Source organism: Solanum pennellii, chromosome 4 (assembly GCF_001406875.1).
Source record: "Solanum pennellii chromosome 4, SPENNV200".
NCBI lineage: Eukaryota > Viridiplantae > Streptophyta > Magnoliopsida > Solanales > Solanaceae > Solanum > Solanum pennellii.
Window position 1 is genome coordinate 66,298,193 of NC_028640.1, and position 15,465 is coordinate 66,313,657.

Below are 15,465 nucleotides of genomic sequence, written 5' to 3' on the forward strand. Positions count from 1 at the left end.
CATGCATTAATCTCTTCTAATTTAGAAAATATATTTTGAGAATTTAAAAAGATAATATTTTAAAGATAAAATAATAGAACTCATGATCAAATCAAAAGTGTTTATAAGTTGAAAAATCATAAGCTACGAGTGACTAAACTATCATTTTTGACTGATTTGAGCTTTTAATCACTTGATTTGTAAGTACTTTGGTTGTTTATCAAGTATGTAAATAAGCTAAAGAGTACTCCCCCATTCATTTTTACTTTTCGTGATTTTATGTGAGTCAATATTTAAATTTTAAATATTAAAAAATCATATGAGTTTGCCTTAATTTATACGATTACTATTTTTTTCAGTCAATCTTAAATAGAATGACATATTTTTAAATTTAGCGATAATTTTATTTAAAATGCATATTTTATTGTTAATGAATAATTACAAATCAGATAAATATGTATGATTTATTTCAAATCATAGATTTTCAAATTTTTTTCCTTTTTTTAAACTTTTCCATGCCTAGTTAATATAAATTGAGATAAAAAAATATATAATTTAAAATAATAAAGAGTTAGAATAGCATTTGGTGATGAAAGTGACAGAGATGCATGGCAGCCATAGGCCCATAGCTCCAATCTCTACCCACTTTTCCCATATATAGATATATATATATAAAACTTGTGGCTTAACAATAATTGTTACAGTAGTATATTAAAAATAGCTATTCAATTTTTAAAAATTAAGGAATATTTTATTTTTTTGTGTTTATGTTATTCTTATCATTAAATTTTAGTCTTTTTATTTCTAATTAGTTATTCATTTTGATAAATAAAAATATATATTTTTTATTTATTATATCCTCAACTAATTACTGTCGAAAAAGATATAACTATTTAAAAATTATAACTTTTTATTTCATCCACTTCATAATTAATAAAAGTGAAATGACAAATTCACTATTTGAATTATAATTTTTTTAATAAGTATAAATTTAATAATGAATAAATAATTAAAGATAAAAAAAAGTATTTAATCGTTAACACAATTAAGTTAAAAAATAATTTATTACATATTTTTTAGAAGGTGTGTCAAATCAAGAGGAAACACCGATATTTTTACAAGGCAATGCATATATATGGAACAAAAAAAGTGTGTCTCTCTAAAATTTAGTGAAGAAAAAAAAAAAAGACACAAGTCTTGTTTGCGGTTTTTGTGTGATCTCTAATCTCTCTCTCCTTGTTTTAGTTTGTTGCGATTCTTATTCTCCTCCTCTCAATCTTCCCCTCTTCTCATTCATTCTTCTTTCATTTCTTCAGATTCGATCTCTCTATTTGTTTCCTTTTTCATATTAGTATTATGCTTTGCTTTCTTTGAGCTGGTGGATTCTTTGCTTTTGCAACCACTCATAAAGGTATCATTTTGGTGCAAGTGGGCTTATTTTTACATAGATCTGCAACCCCTTTTTGATAGAAAGGTGAAAAAAAAGTTGTTGTTGAAGATTGTAAAAGGTTCAGCACTTTTTTGAGGCTGAAAGATTTTTAATTTGGCAATTGTTTTTTTTTTTTTTGATGTTTCTGGATGAAAAGGGTGGATTTGTTGGATTGAGGGGAGAATTGGGTATTTGGAATTTGAAGAAAATTATTGTAGGATTTTGTAATTAGAAAACGGGTGTGACGGATTCGAATACGGAGAATAGAGGGGTTGGTTGTGTTGGTGCTCTGGATTGTTTATTGAATATAGTCCGGGCACTCCGGACGGGGTCCTGCTTAACTTATGAAAGCAGGACCCCTGTTCCGGGTTCTCCTACATCTGCTGTTGGAGTTAAGAAGAAGAAGAGTAGGAGGGTATCTAGGAATTCTTCCTTCAACAAATGCAAGGAAGAACAGCTGCGTAAGACTCCTGGACGATTGTTCTTGAATGGATCGAGCGAGGCAGCTTCACTATTCACTCAGCAAGGCAAGAAAGGAACGAATCAAGATGCCATGGTTGTTTGGGAGGTTAGTCCTTCAAATTCATCTTACTATAGTTGCAAATAGTTATATTGGACTATGCTTTTATAGGCTGCCTATGTAGTTCTTGTACTTCAATATTGGGTGTGTTTGATCTTAGATTGTTAACCTCAGTATTATGTTAACCCTCTGATTTGTGACTACTTATAACTGTGACATTTGTTGTTCTTCGTCAGCCGATAAAGGGTCCTCTAATAAGCCGTATCAACTGTGGAGCTAGGATTTTCATTAATGGGAGTCAGAATATTAAAAAAGAAAATTAACACATGAAGAAGTCAAGGGACTCAACGAATAATACTATAGATACAAAAAGGATTTTCCTTTACATATTTGCGTAGTGTATTTTTTCAGTGAAGGGACAAGGTGGCTCCGCTACTGCCTATAATGTGTTCTCTTCTAGAAACCTTCTCTCTTCTTTTTTCTTTTGTCTCTTGTTGTAGGATAGTTGAAAGAGTTGAAAACCTTCTAGTTGTTTATCAAAAAGAATTTTCCTACTAGTTGTGCTTCACTTGTATCGGGTCATTATCTTCTTCAAGATTCTCCAGGAAATCATCTTTCAGAATGGATAAACTCAAAAATCTATTTTTTTCCCTTTTGTTTTAGGTTTCAAGTTTGTTTTGTGTATAGGAGACTCGACATTATTGACCTTGCTAGCATCAGATGAGGCATAGTCAGTTTATTTATTACAGTGGAACTTAACAGACTTGTTCTTCATGTCCATTCCCATTTAAAGGCATGGATGATTAAAGATAAAATCATGAAAGATCCACCAATCAAAAAAAAAAAAAACATTGGCAATCGATTCTGTAGAACAACGAGAACTTAGTGGATGCATGTGGGAGAAAATAGGATAATAACACGATAATGTATCAGATACTGTGATAAACTACTGATAACATTCTTTCTAGATTGATAGGCTATAGTTTCCTGGACATGCCTAGAGGATTTGTTCACATTTTTTCATTCTTGCACTGATTTTTCCTAGTGATTTTGTCTTATATGGTGAGCATCTCCTAATACATCTTTTATGGTTAAATTTCAGAACTTCGCTTCCAGAACAGATACTGTATTCTGTGGTGTTTTTGATGGCCACGGTCCTCATGGCCATATGGTTGCCAAGCGAGTCAGAGATTCCCTTCCGTCGAAGCTAAGTGCACATTGGGAAGTTAGTCTGAAAAGTGAGGATGTTCTAAAGGAGATCAGTCTAAATGCTGGGGCTAGCCTATATCCCGAGGATGCTTCCCTTATATCCGCGGCCGATGACTCTAGGGTTTCAATTGATGTTGAAGAGACTGGAAAGCACCCAGAGATCTTTCAGACTTTGAAGGAATCATTTTTGAAGGCTTATAAGGTTATGGACAGGGAACTGAAAAGCTACACTAATATTGACTGCTTCTGTAGTGGGACAACAGCTGTAACCCTTATTAAACAGGTCCTTGACAGATCCAGAAATTTGAATCTAGCTCGATATTATGCTGAAACGTTTGGAAGAATGAACCCCATTAATTCCTTTTCTTGCAGGGCCAGGATCTTGTTATAGGAAATGTAGGCGACTCCCGAGCAATTCTAGGTACCAGAGACAAAGATGGTTCTCTAACTGCTGTACAATTGACAGTGGATCTGAAGCCTAATCTACCAGGTTGGTTTCATTATATTGCATAGGGCTGATTGAACTGATGATGGATCAATTTTCTGGATTTTTGCTTTTGTGCTGATCATCTCACAAGATTACCAACTTGTGTTGATTTGATGAATTATGATGTCATTTAGTTTGGCATAAAAATTTCATTTTACCTAACCATTACTGATTTGGCCTTCCCTAAATGTACAAACTTCAATTTTGCTGCAATGGTTGCTTCTGTTCAACTCAATTATGAACCATAGTGACCTTTTTTCTTTTGGCTTTGATTCAAAAAAAAAAAAACTTTCCACATATTGTTTGTTATGTTGCAATTATAGAAGTAACCTTTTCCAATGAGGGAAAAGAGAGGTTAAAGTTAGAAGGACTTGGAAGGGAAAAGAACTGAGCTTCTGTATGGTGCTCATCAATCACCATAACAGATACCATGTTCTATCCTTAATTAAAAAAAACAGATACTATGTTCTATTTTGTCCTCTCTTCTTTTTTTTTTCTTCTGATGAAGTAAACCCGACTTTCAAACCAACTTCCGAGTTGTCAGAGTCGGTGGGATTTTGGATATTGTGGATATTGTAAGTGTTGTAAGGTTGAGGAGGTTAAGACTGCAGTGTAAGATGAACGGGGACAATCGGACTTGATGAAATTTCGGTTGAGTTTTCGAAATTCATAGACAAGGCAAGTTACAATGATTCCGTAGTACAAGATTAAGGGTGATATCCAAAATTGCAACAATTATAGGAGTATAAAATTATCGAGTCACACTATGAAAGATTGGGAGAAGGTGGTGGAGACGAGGATGAGGGGACCAGTTTGCAATCATGGTAGGGCAATCAACTACTGTCTACATTCATCTTGTGAGGAGGGGACTGATGGAGAAATACAAGGAGAGGAAACGAGAAGTCCTTTCGTGATGCTTGGAGTCAAAAAGTGCACAAATGGCTTACATTGGGCCGATAAAGGACATGTATGTAGTCAAGACTCGAGTAAGAACAACAAGAGGAGACTCAAATCATTTCCCAGTTGAGATGGGGTTGTACTAGGGTTCAACACTTGGCTCTTCTATTTGCATTGGTGATGGATGAATTGACGCTACATATTCAGGGTGAGGTGCCATGATGTATGTTATTTGCAAATGACATTGTTTTGATCGAGGAGACTCATGTCGGAGTTAACAATAGGTTAGAGGTGTGCATACAAACTTTAGAGTCTAAAGGGGTTCAGGTTGAGCACGACCAAGGCAAAGTATTTGAAGTGTAAAATTCGGTGATGTTTAGCATGAGGCAGACGTGGAGTTAAAACTTGATACACAAGTTGTCCCCAAGAGAGAAAGATTTAAGTATCTGGGGTTTTTGATCCAAAGAAATTGGGAGATCAACGATGATGTCATACATCATATTAGTGCTGCTCGGATGAAGTGGAGGCTTGCATCCGGAGTCTTGTGTGACCAGGAAGTACCACCAAAACTTATAGGCAAGTTTTATAGAATAGTGGTTAGACCAGCTCTGTTGTATGGGGTGGAGTGTTGATTAGTCAAGAACTCTAGGCTCAAAAGATGCAAGTGGAGGAAATGAGGATGTTGAGATAGATGTGTGGGCATACCAGAAGCAATAGGATTAGGAATGAGGATATCCGGGACAAAGTGAGAGTGACCTATGTGGTGGACAAGTTGAGGGAGGGGAGACTGAGATGGCAAGGCATGTGAAGAGGAGATGTGTGGATGCCTACAAGGAGGTGTGAGAGGTAGGATATTTTAGGGTCGAAGAGAGGTAGAGGTAGGTCGAGAAAGTATTAAGGAGAAGTGATTAGACAGAATTAGTTAGACAGGTGATAGCAGAACTTCAGCTTACCAAGTACATGTCCATAGTACATGACCATAGATAGAAGGGTATGTAAGTCACATATTAGGGTAGAAGGGTAGAAGGTTAGTACTTACTAGATAGTTGATAGTTGTCATATTAGTAGCCTTTTCATGTATTTGGCTTGGTGGTAGTATAGAGCACCGTGTTGGTCGTAGTATTAGCCTTTTCATCTAGTAGGTGTATTTTGGCATCTGATATCATTTGTGGTTTAATGTGTATAGGTGATTGCACCTTCTTGTTGTTGTTATGGTTTCTTGGATATATACTCCACACTGTTTTGCTATTAGATTTCATGTTTCTCTCCACTTCCGTTTTCCTTTTAATTGTTTCTTTGATTTGTTTGTGTCGAGGGTCTTCCAAAAGTAGTTTGTCTACCTCAGAGAGGTAGTGGTAAGGCATGTGTTCTCTACCCTCCCCAGACTCAATTTGTGGGATTTCACTAGGTTGTTGAGATGCTTGCTTTGCAAATTCTTGGAAGCTGAACTTTTAGATTTTTTCTGGTGGATGCATTAAACGGACAAAAGCCTAGTGCAAAAATGAAAGCATTATAGTTTTATCTTTTTGGGATAGGTTACTGTTTAATGCTATTGGTGCTTATTTCAATTTAATGTTCTCCTAATTTCCTCTTCTTCCTAATTTTACAGCGGAGGCTGAAAGAATTCGTAAATGTAGAGGGCGTGTTTTTTCTCTTCGCGATGAACCAGAGGTTGCAAGAGTGTGGTTGCCAAATAGTGACTCTCCTGGACTTGCCATGGCACGTGCTTTTGGAGATTTTTGCCTGAAGGATTTTGGTCTCATCTCTGTACCCGAAATATCATATAGGCGTTTAACAGGAAAAGATGAGTTCATTGTTCTGGCAACTGATGGGGTATGAAACTTCAGCTTTTAGTACTTTGTAACGGGTTCTGGTATTCTTTTGCTCAATGTTTATTACATCTTATTTATCCTAGTCTAAAATTAATTTTTATGACAGATATGGGATGTACTTACAAATGATGAAGTTGTAAAGATTGTTGCATCTGCTTCATCCCGTTCGTGTGCAGCTCGATCGCTAGTTGAATCAGCTGTTCGAGCCTGGAGGACAAAATACCCTACTTCTAAAGTTGATGATTGTGCAGTTGTTTGCCTTTTTCTTGATTCAAACTCAAACAACTTGTCCACTGCTTCCAATACAGAAGACAGTGACAAGACTGTCTCAATGAAAGCAAATGAAGTTGGTGCCAAGACAGGTGATGCCTCAGGTCCAACTGCATTTACTCGTTCTGGAACTGTTCGAGAAGCTGAAGTTTCAGAAGAAGAGATAGAGGAAGCATCAGAACATGAGGAACTGCTCTCAGAGGTGGGGGCGGAATGGTCTGCACTGGAAGGGGTTTCCCGGCTGAACACATTATTGACACTGCCAAGGTTTGTGCCTGACAAGGACGAGAATTAAACTGTCTGGAATCGAACTCAAAGAAGCAACAGAGGGTGAGATTTCAAAGTTTGGATTTATTTCTTTCGGTTATTTTTCAATTTTATTTAGTTCCATCCATTTTAAGGTCTCACATATCTATCTACTGGGAGGAAAAAAAAACTTAGGGGCATTTTATATTTGTTGTAGACTGGAGAGGTGGCCCCAGCTATATTAGAGTGTCTGGGAATCATCCATTCTCTTCCTAGTGTTGGTAAAAGTGGAATTTTTGTAAAAACCAACTCTCCTGTCTTGGTTGCTAGCTTTCTTTTCTTTCGCATATATACCAAGATTGTGTGTACCTTATCAAAGAGATATCGAGATTGTGTGTTTTTCCATCATTGTTATGTTGATTAATAATGTGTGGTAATGCAGTCCTTTTTTTCTGGTTCAAGTTGCTGATTATGTTCATATCTCTTTGATCAACGTTTGCACTTTGTTAATTTATGGGGTTGAGATGTTTTAGTATAACATTTGCTTTATTATTTTCAAAATACTTCCAAAAGCCAGGCATGCATATAAAGCAGAGAGAACACACCTCATCTGGAAATCGCTCAAGATGTGAAACTCTGTAAGTCATCAGTGTACACGAGACGAATTCCCCAACTTTTTAGGAATATATGTTTCCTCAAAGAGTTTGCAGAAAAATCGATTTGATACCAATTGTTTGGGGTGTCTAAGTGGTTTTTGTACATTGACCAGTACTCTTCAAATGCCACATAGGCAAGACATGTGTGATCTGAAGCAACATTCTTGTTTGTCCCTACAAAACCAATGTTCATTAGGCAACTTGTGCTCCTCCGTAGGTGGCTTTTGATTGTAAACTCAATCGAAATGCCTGGCATTTCCTGTAGGTAACCTTCATGAACTGATAACCATGTTGTTTCTAGGTCAGACACAACACAGATGGCAAATCCCATGAATTTATCATTGTACCAATCGTTTGGCAGCTGCAGTGAAACTGAAGTTCCATTGAGTTTGTAGCCAAACCATTCTGGAACTTGTTCTCCAGGTAGGTAAATGCTAAAGTGACCACTTTTAACAATGCACTTCTGCAGCACACAATCACAACATTCATATTAGTTAAGAGACTCAGGCTGATCAACTGTCTGATCTCGAATGTATGTAAGTAAAGGATACAAAGATAACGACAGGTAAAGGTGAAGACGTAAAGAGACCTTGAATAGGTGAAGCCACAATGAGGTAGCCATGTCACGCGTCTGCTGATTCTGCAGTAGTCCAACACAATTAGTGAACGATATTCGCTGTAACATCTTGTAGTTGGTCAATATTCCCATGTCATCAGTCATCAGGGATGTACAATTATCTGCAAAAACTTCCTCTATTGTTGTTGGAAGTTCTGGCAACCTTTCAAGCCTCTCACAACCCACTAGCTCAAGGATTCTGAGCCGCGGAAGCATGTTGAGACTTGCTTGAGAGATATCCACAAAATTATTCCCACTAAGATTTAGCTCAACCAAAGAAGACAAGCATCCAAGATCACTAGGAATTCCTTCATCCAACATACAACAGTCGCTAAGATCCAATTTCCTCAAAGAAAATAAACCAGAAAAGGAAGAAAACATCAGACTTGTTGGCTTGTGATTATGTTTTCTTGGCTGAAGCCATGCATAGAAAAGTGAACTCCATGACTGAGATATTATGCCTTTACATCCATGAAAAGATAAGGTCTTAAGGTTCTTCAATAGTGTAATGGATGATGGTGGGCTTTGAATGGCAGTTTCGTCGCAATAGAGTTCCTCTAAGATTTCTATATGTCCCAGTTCCTCTGGCAACTTTTCTAGCTTTGAACATCCAGAGAGAATAAGAATCCTAAGAGATTTTAATCTGCCTATGGTTTTTGGTAAATTTGTAAGATTCCTGCAGTAGCCTAGATTCATCAATCGAAGGCCAGTGAGGCGTTCAATTGATGAAGGCAACTCTTTTACATCTGTAGCTTCCAAGTAGACCTCAGATAAGCAATTCATGTCACTCATGATTTCTGGGAAATTCGCGAGTTTCAAGCAGCCAGAAAGAATTAAAGTCTCAAGATTATCCAATCGAATAATGTTTGGAAGGCTCTTAAGATTCTTGCAGTTCTTCAGGTTTAGTAGAACAAGATTTTTGAGATATCCCACAGAAGGATGGATCTCAATTATACTTGAACAATCTTCAAGAACCAACTTCTCGAGATTGGGCACCCCCGTGAAATCTGGACAGCTGACTAGCTTTTGAGAGTGACTAAGGTTGAGAAACTTCAGTTTGTGTAGGAATTTTACTCCCTTCCACAAGTGTACAACGCGGCTATACTGCATTTTCAGACAAACAAGCCTTTCTGCTTGAAAACTTGCTGGAAGTGACTTCATTGGGTAGCCATGCCAATGAAGCCATATCAATTTATTAGGAAGATCATCTGGAGCTACGGAGACACTTGCATTGTGTATCTTGAGCAGCCTCAGGTTTGAAGGCTTCTGCACCAACATTTATGTCTTTCGGAATAGGCAAGTGCAACCATATGCCTTCCACAGCTTCTGTGGCCTATCAAAAGGAATGAAGTGTAACATTAGGGAACTATGTATTCAACTTCTCCTGAACGATTGAAACGTGATTCATGCTGCAGTATATATAAACTTACCGTATTTTCAGATAGTACATGAAGAATATCATCGGGAGACCAGAGCCTAGTATACTTTCCAAGATTGTTTGAAGCTTCTTTGCGAACAATATGCCAACCCATCTCTTGGATCAACTGATGCATCACAATCCTACCTTTTGAAACAGTTACAAGAGATTTTTCGATGAGATTTCTTATGCCAACGACAGGAGTAAAACTGAAACTACGAAGAATTCTAATGACAGAACCTTTCTTCTTCCCTTTAAAGAAACATGCAATATCTAAGAAGATCTTTTGGTCAGTCTCACTTAGTCCATTGAAACTTACTTTGAGTTTTTCTACAATTTCGCCTTCTGGAATTTGTTTTAGTCTCTCCACTGTTTCTCTCCATTCAATCATGCCTCCGCCATACAGAGAGCAACCCAAAACTTTAAGAGCTAATGGAAGACCACCAGCATACCGAACAACTTCAGCTATGATCTCTCCATATCCACTTTTAGGAAGGCGATTCTGGAATGCATACGAACTAAGGAGTTCAATACTTTCATCAGTGTTTAACAGACTCACTTTATACATTTTGTCCACGTTATATTGACGAAGCAACTGCTTATCCTTTGTTGTTATGATTATTATACTGCCTGCACCAAACCAGTCATGGCTTTTAGCTAGGGCATCTAACTGGTTTCCATGATTGACATCATCAAGAACAATTAGGACTCGTTTCCCATTTAGTCGTCTTCTTACCAAGCTGGTTCCTTCAAATACATTGTTTATTCTTAGATCTTTTAACAGAAGTAGCTCAGAAAGAAGTATCTGCTGCAAATGTTGGATACCATGTTTGGCTGAAGTTTCTCCAACTTCATGAAGGAAAGTAGCACCTTGAAAGTAACGGAAAATCTTGTCGTAGATGGCTCTTGCTATAGTTGTTTTCCCTATTCCGCTCATTCCCCATATTCCAACGAATTGAACTTTATCAGACTCCAGATTCAACAAGGAATACACTGTCCCCATTCTTGAGCGTATTCCAACGAGATTTTCAGTAGCATCAGAAGCAGTATGACCTAATATCTCCATGACACATTCTACAACTTGCTCGATACACTTTGATTCGTGCCTGATATCAGATAGAAATGAGTTACAAACTCGATGTTCTTATGGAAAACAAGGCACAATAGGAAAGACGAAAACCATGAGTGAAAAGTACACATAACTTTACCCGTCAGCAATATTTGGCAAATCCCAACCAGATACATTTGCTGCTTCTGTCATAGCAGTACGCCATCTCTTCACCCTTTCTATATCATCTTTGAAATCTAACTCATGCTTAGCGAAGAACTCACCAACGTTTGCCTTTTGTTTTCTTACGACAGATGGATCCACGTCATAGAAGACAGGAAGAACAATCTGTCCCCTGAGTTTCATGCATTGAATGATCTTAACAAGCTCATCTAGACACCATGAAGAAGAAGCATAGTTTTGAGAGAATATGATGATGGAAATCATCGATTCTTCGATAGCTTTGAAAAGTGAAGGTGAAATAGATTTCCCTCTTTCAAGTTTTTCATCATCTTTGAAAGTGTGAATTCCTCTTTGCTGCAAAGCTGTATATAGATGATCGACGAAGTTCTTCCGTACATCCTCTCCTCTAAAACTTAAGAAAACATCATAAGTGCATGGCCACAAAGAAGAAGAAGATCCTGTTTCAGCCAATCCATCCATTGAGATACCAAAAATATGCAAACAAGAACAACAAAGTATTCAATTTTCCTCTTTCTGCTCAAGTCAACTAATGACTCATATCTGATCCAGCAGGACGTCCAGAATAAGTATGATCTTATTATTTACTCAGCCTCAGCTGAGATCTATGCCGTCCAATTTCGGATGTGCACAAGTAAGTCATTGAACTTGTATAAAGTTGAACGAGTAGGCATATGCGTCCTACATAGCATTCTACATGTCAATTTGTGTCATACGTGGTGGTCTATGTGTGTTATGCCACATAGGATACATGTATTTACTTGTTTAATTTTATTCGAGTTTAAGTGTTTACTTATGCACAATGCACACCGAAACTTGGAGGGCATTAATGTCAACTGAAACTAAATTAAAGGGCATGTTTATGTATTATACCAATTGTAAATATACAGTTCGAGCCAAAAGCCATGAATTCAGTTGAACCTGTCCTAGGTCCACCTTTGCAGAGTTGCATGAACCAAAGGGCAAGAATCAATGTCATATTATTTTTCAAAAATGAAAGAGAGAATAGTTAGCAAGTCAACTATTATAATATCACACCCTCAAAAACAATCCCTCCACGTTGAATTTTTTTTAGGGACTTGTGATTCCTTATGTAGTCAACACACAAAAATAAGGGATAGGAATGGGCATAAATATTGAAAAATCTAATCGAATCAAACTAATTTGATTCTTCGATTGTTTTTTTTTTTCTCGAATTTCGGTGGATTTAGATATAGGTGCTTATGAAAAGAGTAACAATCATTTAAAAAAATCCATGTTCTCATCTTTATAAGACTACAAGAAAAAGGTTATCCGAATTTAGTGACGGAATATAAAATTTGGTCCTTAATAAGGGTGTCAAATATGACCCAAAAGTTGTTGGTTTGCTCAATTCATCCAAAATTTTATGAATTGGTATAAGATAATATCATATTAGGCTGATTTTAGCTCAGCCCAACATAATCCATTTTAAAGTGATCTTCAATTTATCCCAATTCTACCCCATATTTAAGATTTACTTTAATTTGTATTAACTACTACTTGTGATTTAGTTTGATTTTTTAGGAGACGGAGCTCAGGTCTCGAGTCTCGGATCTGTGGTCTCGGCTAGGATAGGGTCTGAAGTTAGGGTTGGTTCTCGAGTTTTGAGTTAGGGTAGGGTATCGAGTCCTTCATTAGGATTGAGAGTCAGATCTCGGGCCAAGGTCAGGTCGAATCTCGATTCCTAGGTCTGGATCAGGTCTCAGGTCTCGAGTTTCGAATCAGGCTAGGTTTCAATTTTATGTCCTATGTGGCATAATACACGTAGGACACAAATTGTCATGTAGGATACCACGTACAACAGTTGTGTCTATTTGTTCAATTTTAAGAGTCTACTTGTGCTGAAGCACCTAAATATAAAATGAAGTCAAGTAAAAGGACATTTTTCTGTCAGAAATGGAATATTTATTAGGAGGAAATGTGGAAGGATGTAGCAAATTGAAGAGATAATAAAGTGTTGCCACCTAAAAATGAAACTCAAAAACCACCACATAAACAAAATCACACCTTATCTCATTAGGAGTGAAAGAGAATCAACCTAATTAGTAATCATGAAGAAACAAACAATATGACCATTTCTTCTCTTCTTCTTCTTCCTCCTCCTTTCATCAATTACAATAATAATAATAATATTTATGGCAAGTCTATTTCCATTCATCAACCTCATCGATTTTCGTTCCGAGGTAAAATGACAAGTTTAAAGTTTATCAATTTTTTTTTGTAAAAAAAAATAAAATACTGAATTCAGTTGAACCGATATCATTACTCTAATGTGTGTGTGTGTGTGTCAGTTATCAATGATTCGAATAGAACAGAGTTAGCTACTGAAGATGCTGATAAACTTGTAGATGGAATGGATTTTGGGGAATTGTGTGATGAGTTTGAATGCATTAGTAGCCCTTCTGTGGAGGCTACTGCTAGGCAGCTAGTTCGAGATATTCTCGAACTACGTGAAGGCAATCGTGCCCTTGGTACCTTTGCTGTCTCTGTCAAGTATAAGGTACGTGTGCGGTGTGTGTATAATATATGTTGAGATACTCGTAATGATGTCACGCTTTTAAACAACATGATGATTTACTTTTGTCAGTGTATATAAGTTCATAACTAATTTGATAAGACATTGACAAACAAGCAAATAACTTGTGTAAAATACAAGTCAACGTTCGATTATCTACTAATCTTCTACTTTAATGTACTGTGTCACACAATGAAATGCAGGATCCAGTGAGAAGTTTTACAGGACGAGACAAGTACAAGAGACCATTATGGATAACTGATGCTCTGCATAATCCTAAACCGGTAACGTTTTAACATCTCTTTCATTTCTACAAGTTTTATATATATATATAAACGAAGACATATATATACGCAACATATTATGATTGTTTTAGTATAGTTTTCTATATATCGTCATCATGATTTGCAAATTTTAGCTTCCGCATGACACTCTGATTATGTAGCTAAGCCCCTGACCTGAACTAAGGTCGTTGCACCTTTCTCTAATCAGGAGTGGTCTATAGCATTCAGTAACATTGTATTGTGTATATCGTCATCATGATTTGCAATTTTTAGCTTTCTCTGATTATGTAGCTAAGCCCCTGGCCTGAGCTTAAGTCGTTGCACCGTTCTCTCATCAGGAGTAGTCTATAGCATTCAGTAACATTGTATAGTATATATCGTTATCATGATTTGCAATTATTAGCTTCCGCATGACACTCTGATTATGTAGCTAAGCCCCTGACCTGAACTTTAAGTCGTTGCACTTTTCGCTCATGGGGAGTCTATAGCATTCAATAACATTGTATTGCTATGCAGAGTGTGCAAGAAATGGTGATGTTATCAACAAGTGTGTTGAATATTAAGTGGAGAATAAAAGGAAAAGCAAAGTCATTGATTGGTAGCATAGGAGGGGATTTGATGATCAAAGTAAATTCAAGATTCACTTTGAATCAAATAAGTGGACAAGTAATTGAGCATGAAGAGGAATGGGATTTATCAGGATCATCCATCATTGCTCAAGCTTATTTCTGGGCATCGCGACGACTATTCGCTACTGTTGAAGCTGGAAAAGATGTTGTTGATATTGTTAATGACTTGAGTTCTAAATCTGCTAAAGAGAATAAAAACATGGATGTTTATCCTGACCCTTATGGTGATCCAGCAAAGGTATTTCTTCTTTATAAAGTCTCAAAATCTTGAAATTATGATTGTCCAAATTCATAGTCTTAATTAGATATTGATGACACACACTTTTGTTCAATTTCACATAGCTAAGAACATTCTTTTTACCCTTTTTTGTTTAGATTATTTAATAGACACAATATTATAAATAAGTCATTTAACTTGGTTTCAGTTTGCATCTATGCTCTCTCACTTTGAGTGTGCATAATATACTTAAACTTGTATAAAGTTCAACAAGTATACACACAAGTCCTACATTGACATAATACACATACGATGTCGCGTGGGATGTGAATTGCCACATAGGACACCAAGTTTGACGTGTGTATACTTGCTCAACTCTATACAAGTTTAGGTGTCTGCTTGTGCATACCCAAAGTTAGAGGATATTGATATCAGATGAAGCCTAGTTAAATGACACGTTTATGAACTATGATTTTTTTTTAACATACATAATGTGTAATTCGATTTAAACTACTAATTGTAAAAATCTTTTTTCTCTTGAACTATACGTGTTTGCAGTCAAATATCACCACATAAATTGTGACCATAAAAAAATATAATTTTGGAGATTATGTTTTATATATGAAGAAAACTTTGCATCTGACAAAAATTGTCTACTTGTATGAGGATGCAGTTCTTTCAAAGGGATGACAGTTTCCAAAGAGATTTTTACCAAATTGCATTGCTGCTGGCTGTTATATATTTTGTCGTACAGTTCTTGAGGACAACTTTATGAGACTCATAATTTTAACACTTGTATAATTGTAATTATTAAATCCATGTTTCTATACATACTTTGGGAATATATATCAAATTTTATTTCCTTCCATTAATACAACCCAAACAAAACATTATGTAAACATAGTTTGAATTTCGAGAGTCCAACAAGAAAATCTTTAATCGTAATTTTATTATTATTTGCATGATCCACATTTAGTACTGGCTATAGAGGA

At 36.3% G+C, this 15,465-nt stretch overlaps 2 protein-coding genes and 1 pseudogene across 2 annotated transcripts; 2 read left to right on the top strand and 1 right to left on the bottom strand.

Annotated features, from left to right (window-relative positions):
* Positions 1-1,130: 1,130 nt before the first annotated feature.
* Positions 1,131-7,277, top strand: LOC107016949 (probable protein phosphatase 2C 33). Its single transcript, XM_027916050.1, has 5 exons — positions 1,131-1,976; positions 3,031-3,420; positions 3,510-3,627; positions 6,131-6,354; positions 6,460-7,277. The coding sequence occupies exons 1-5, from the start codon at positions 1,962-1,964 to the stop codon at positions 6,916-6,918; spliced, it is 1,206 nt and encodes a 401-aa protein (XP_027771851.1). The 5' UTR covers positions 1,131-1,961; the 3' UTR covers positions 6,919-7,277.
* Positions 7,278-7,337: 60 nt separating this feature from the next.
* Positions 7,338-11,318, bottom strand: LOC107017882 (annotated as a pseudogene).
* Positions 11,319-12,792: 1,474 nt separating this feature from the next.
* On the top strand, positions 12,793-15,372 carry LOC107018104. Its single transcript, XM_015218485.2, has 5 exons — positions 12,793-13,011; positions 13,120-13,328; positions 13,547-13,627; positions 14,144-14,494; positions 15,147-15,372. The coding sequence occupies exons 1-5, from the start codon at positions 12,897-12,899 to the stop codon at positions 15,246-15,248; spliced, it is 858 nt and encodes a 285-aa protein (XP_015073971.1). The 5' UTR covers positions 12,793-12,896; the 3' UTR covers positions 15,249-15,372.
* Positions 15,373-15,465: the final 93 nt, after the last annotated feature.

What these genes read in the sequence shown, in the direction of transcription:
- LOC107016949 (XM_027916050.1), top strand. An exon ending in CTGTAACCCTTATTAAACAG is followed by an intron (nt 3,421 to 3,509) that starts GTCCTTGACAGA and finishes CTTTTCTTGCAG; the next exon opens with GGCCAGGATCTTGTTATAGG. An exon ending in TCTGAAGCCTAATCTACCAG is followed by an intron (nt 3,628 to 6,130) that starts GTTGGTTTCATT and finishes CTAATTTTACAG; the next exon opens with CGGAGGCTGAAAGAATTCGT.
- LOC107018104 (XM_015218485.2), top strand. Translation starts at nt 12,897, where the DNA reads ATGACCATTTCTTCTCTTCTTCTTCTTCCTCCTCCTTTCATCAATTAC. An exon ending in CTCTGCATAATCCTAAACCG is followed by an intron (nt 13,628 to 14,143) that starts GTAACGTTTTAA and finishes ATTGCTATGCAG; the next exon opens with AGTGTGCAAGAAATGGTGAT. An exon ending in CTTATGGTGATCCAGCAAAG is followed by an intron (nt 14,495 to 15,146) that starts GTATTTCTTCTT and finishes ATGAGGATGCAG; the next exon opens with TTCTTTCAAAGGGATGACAG.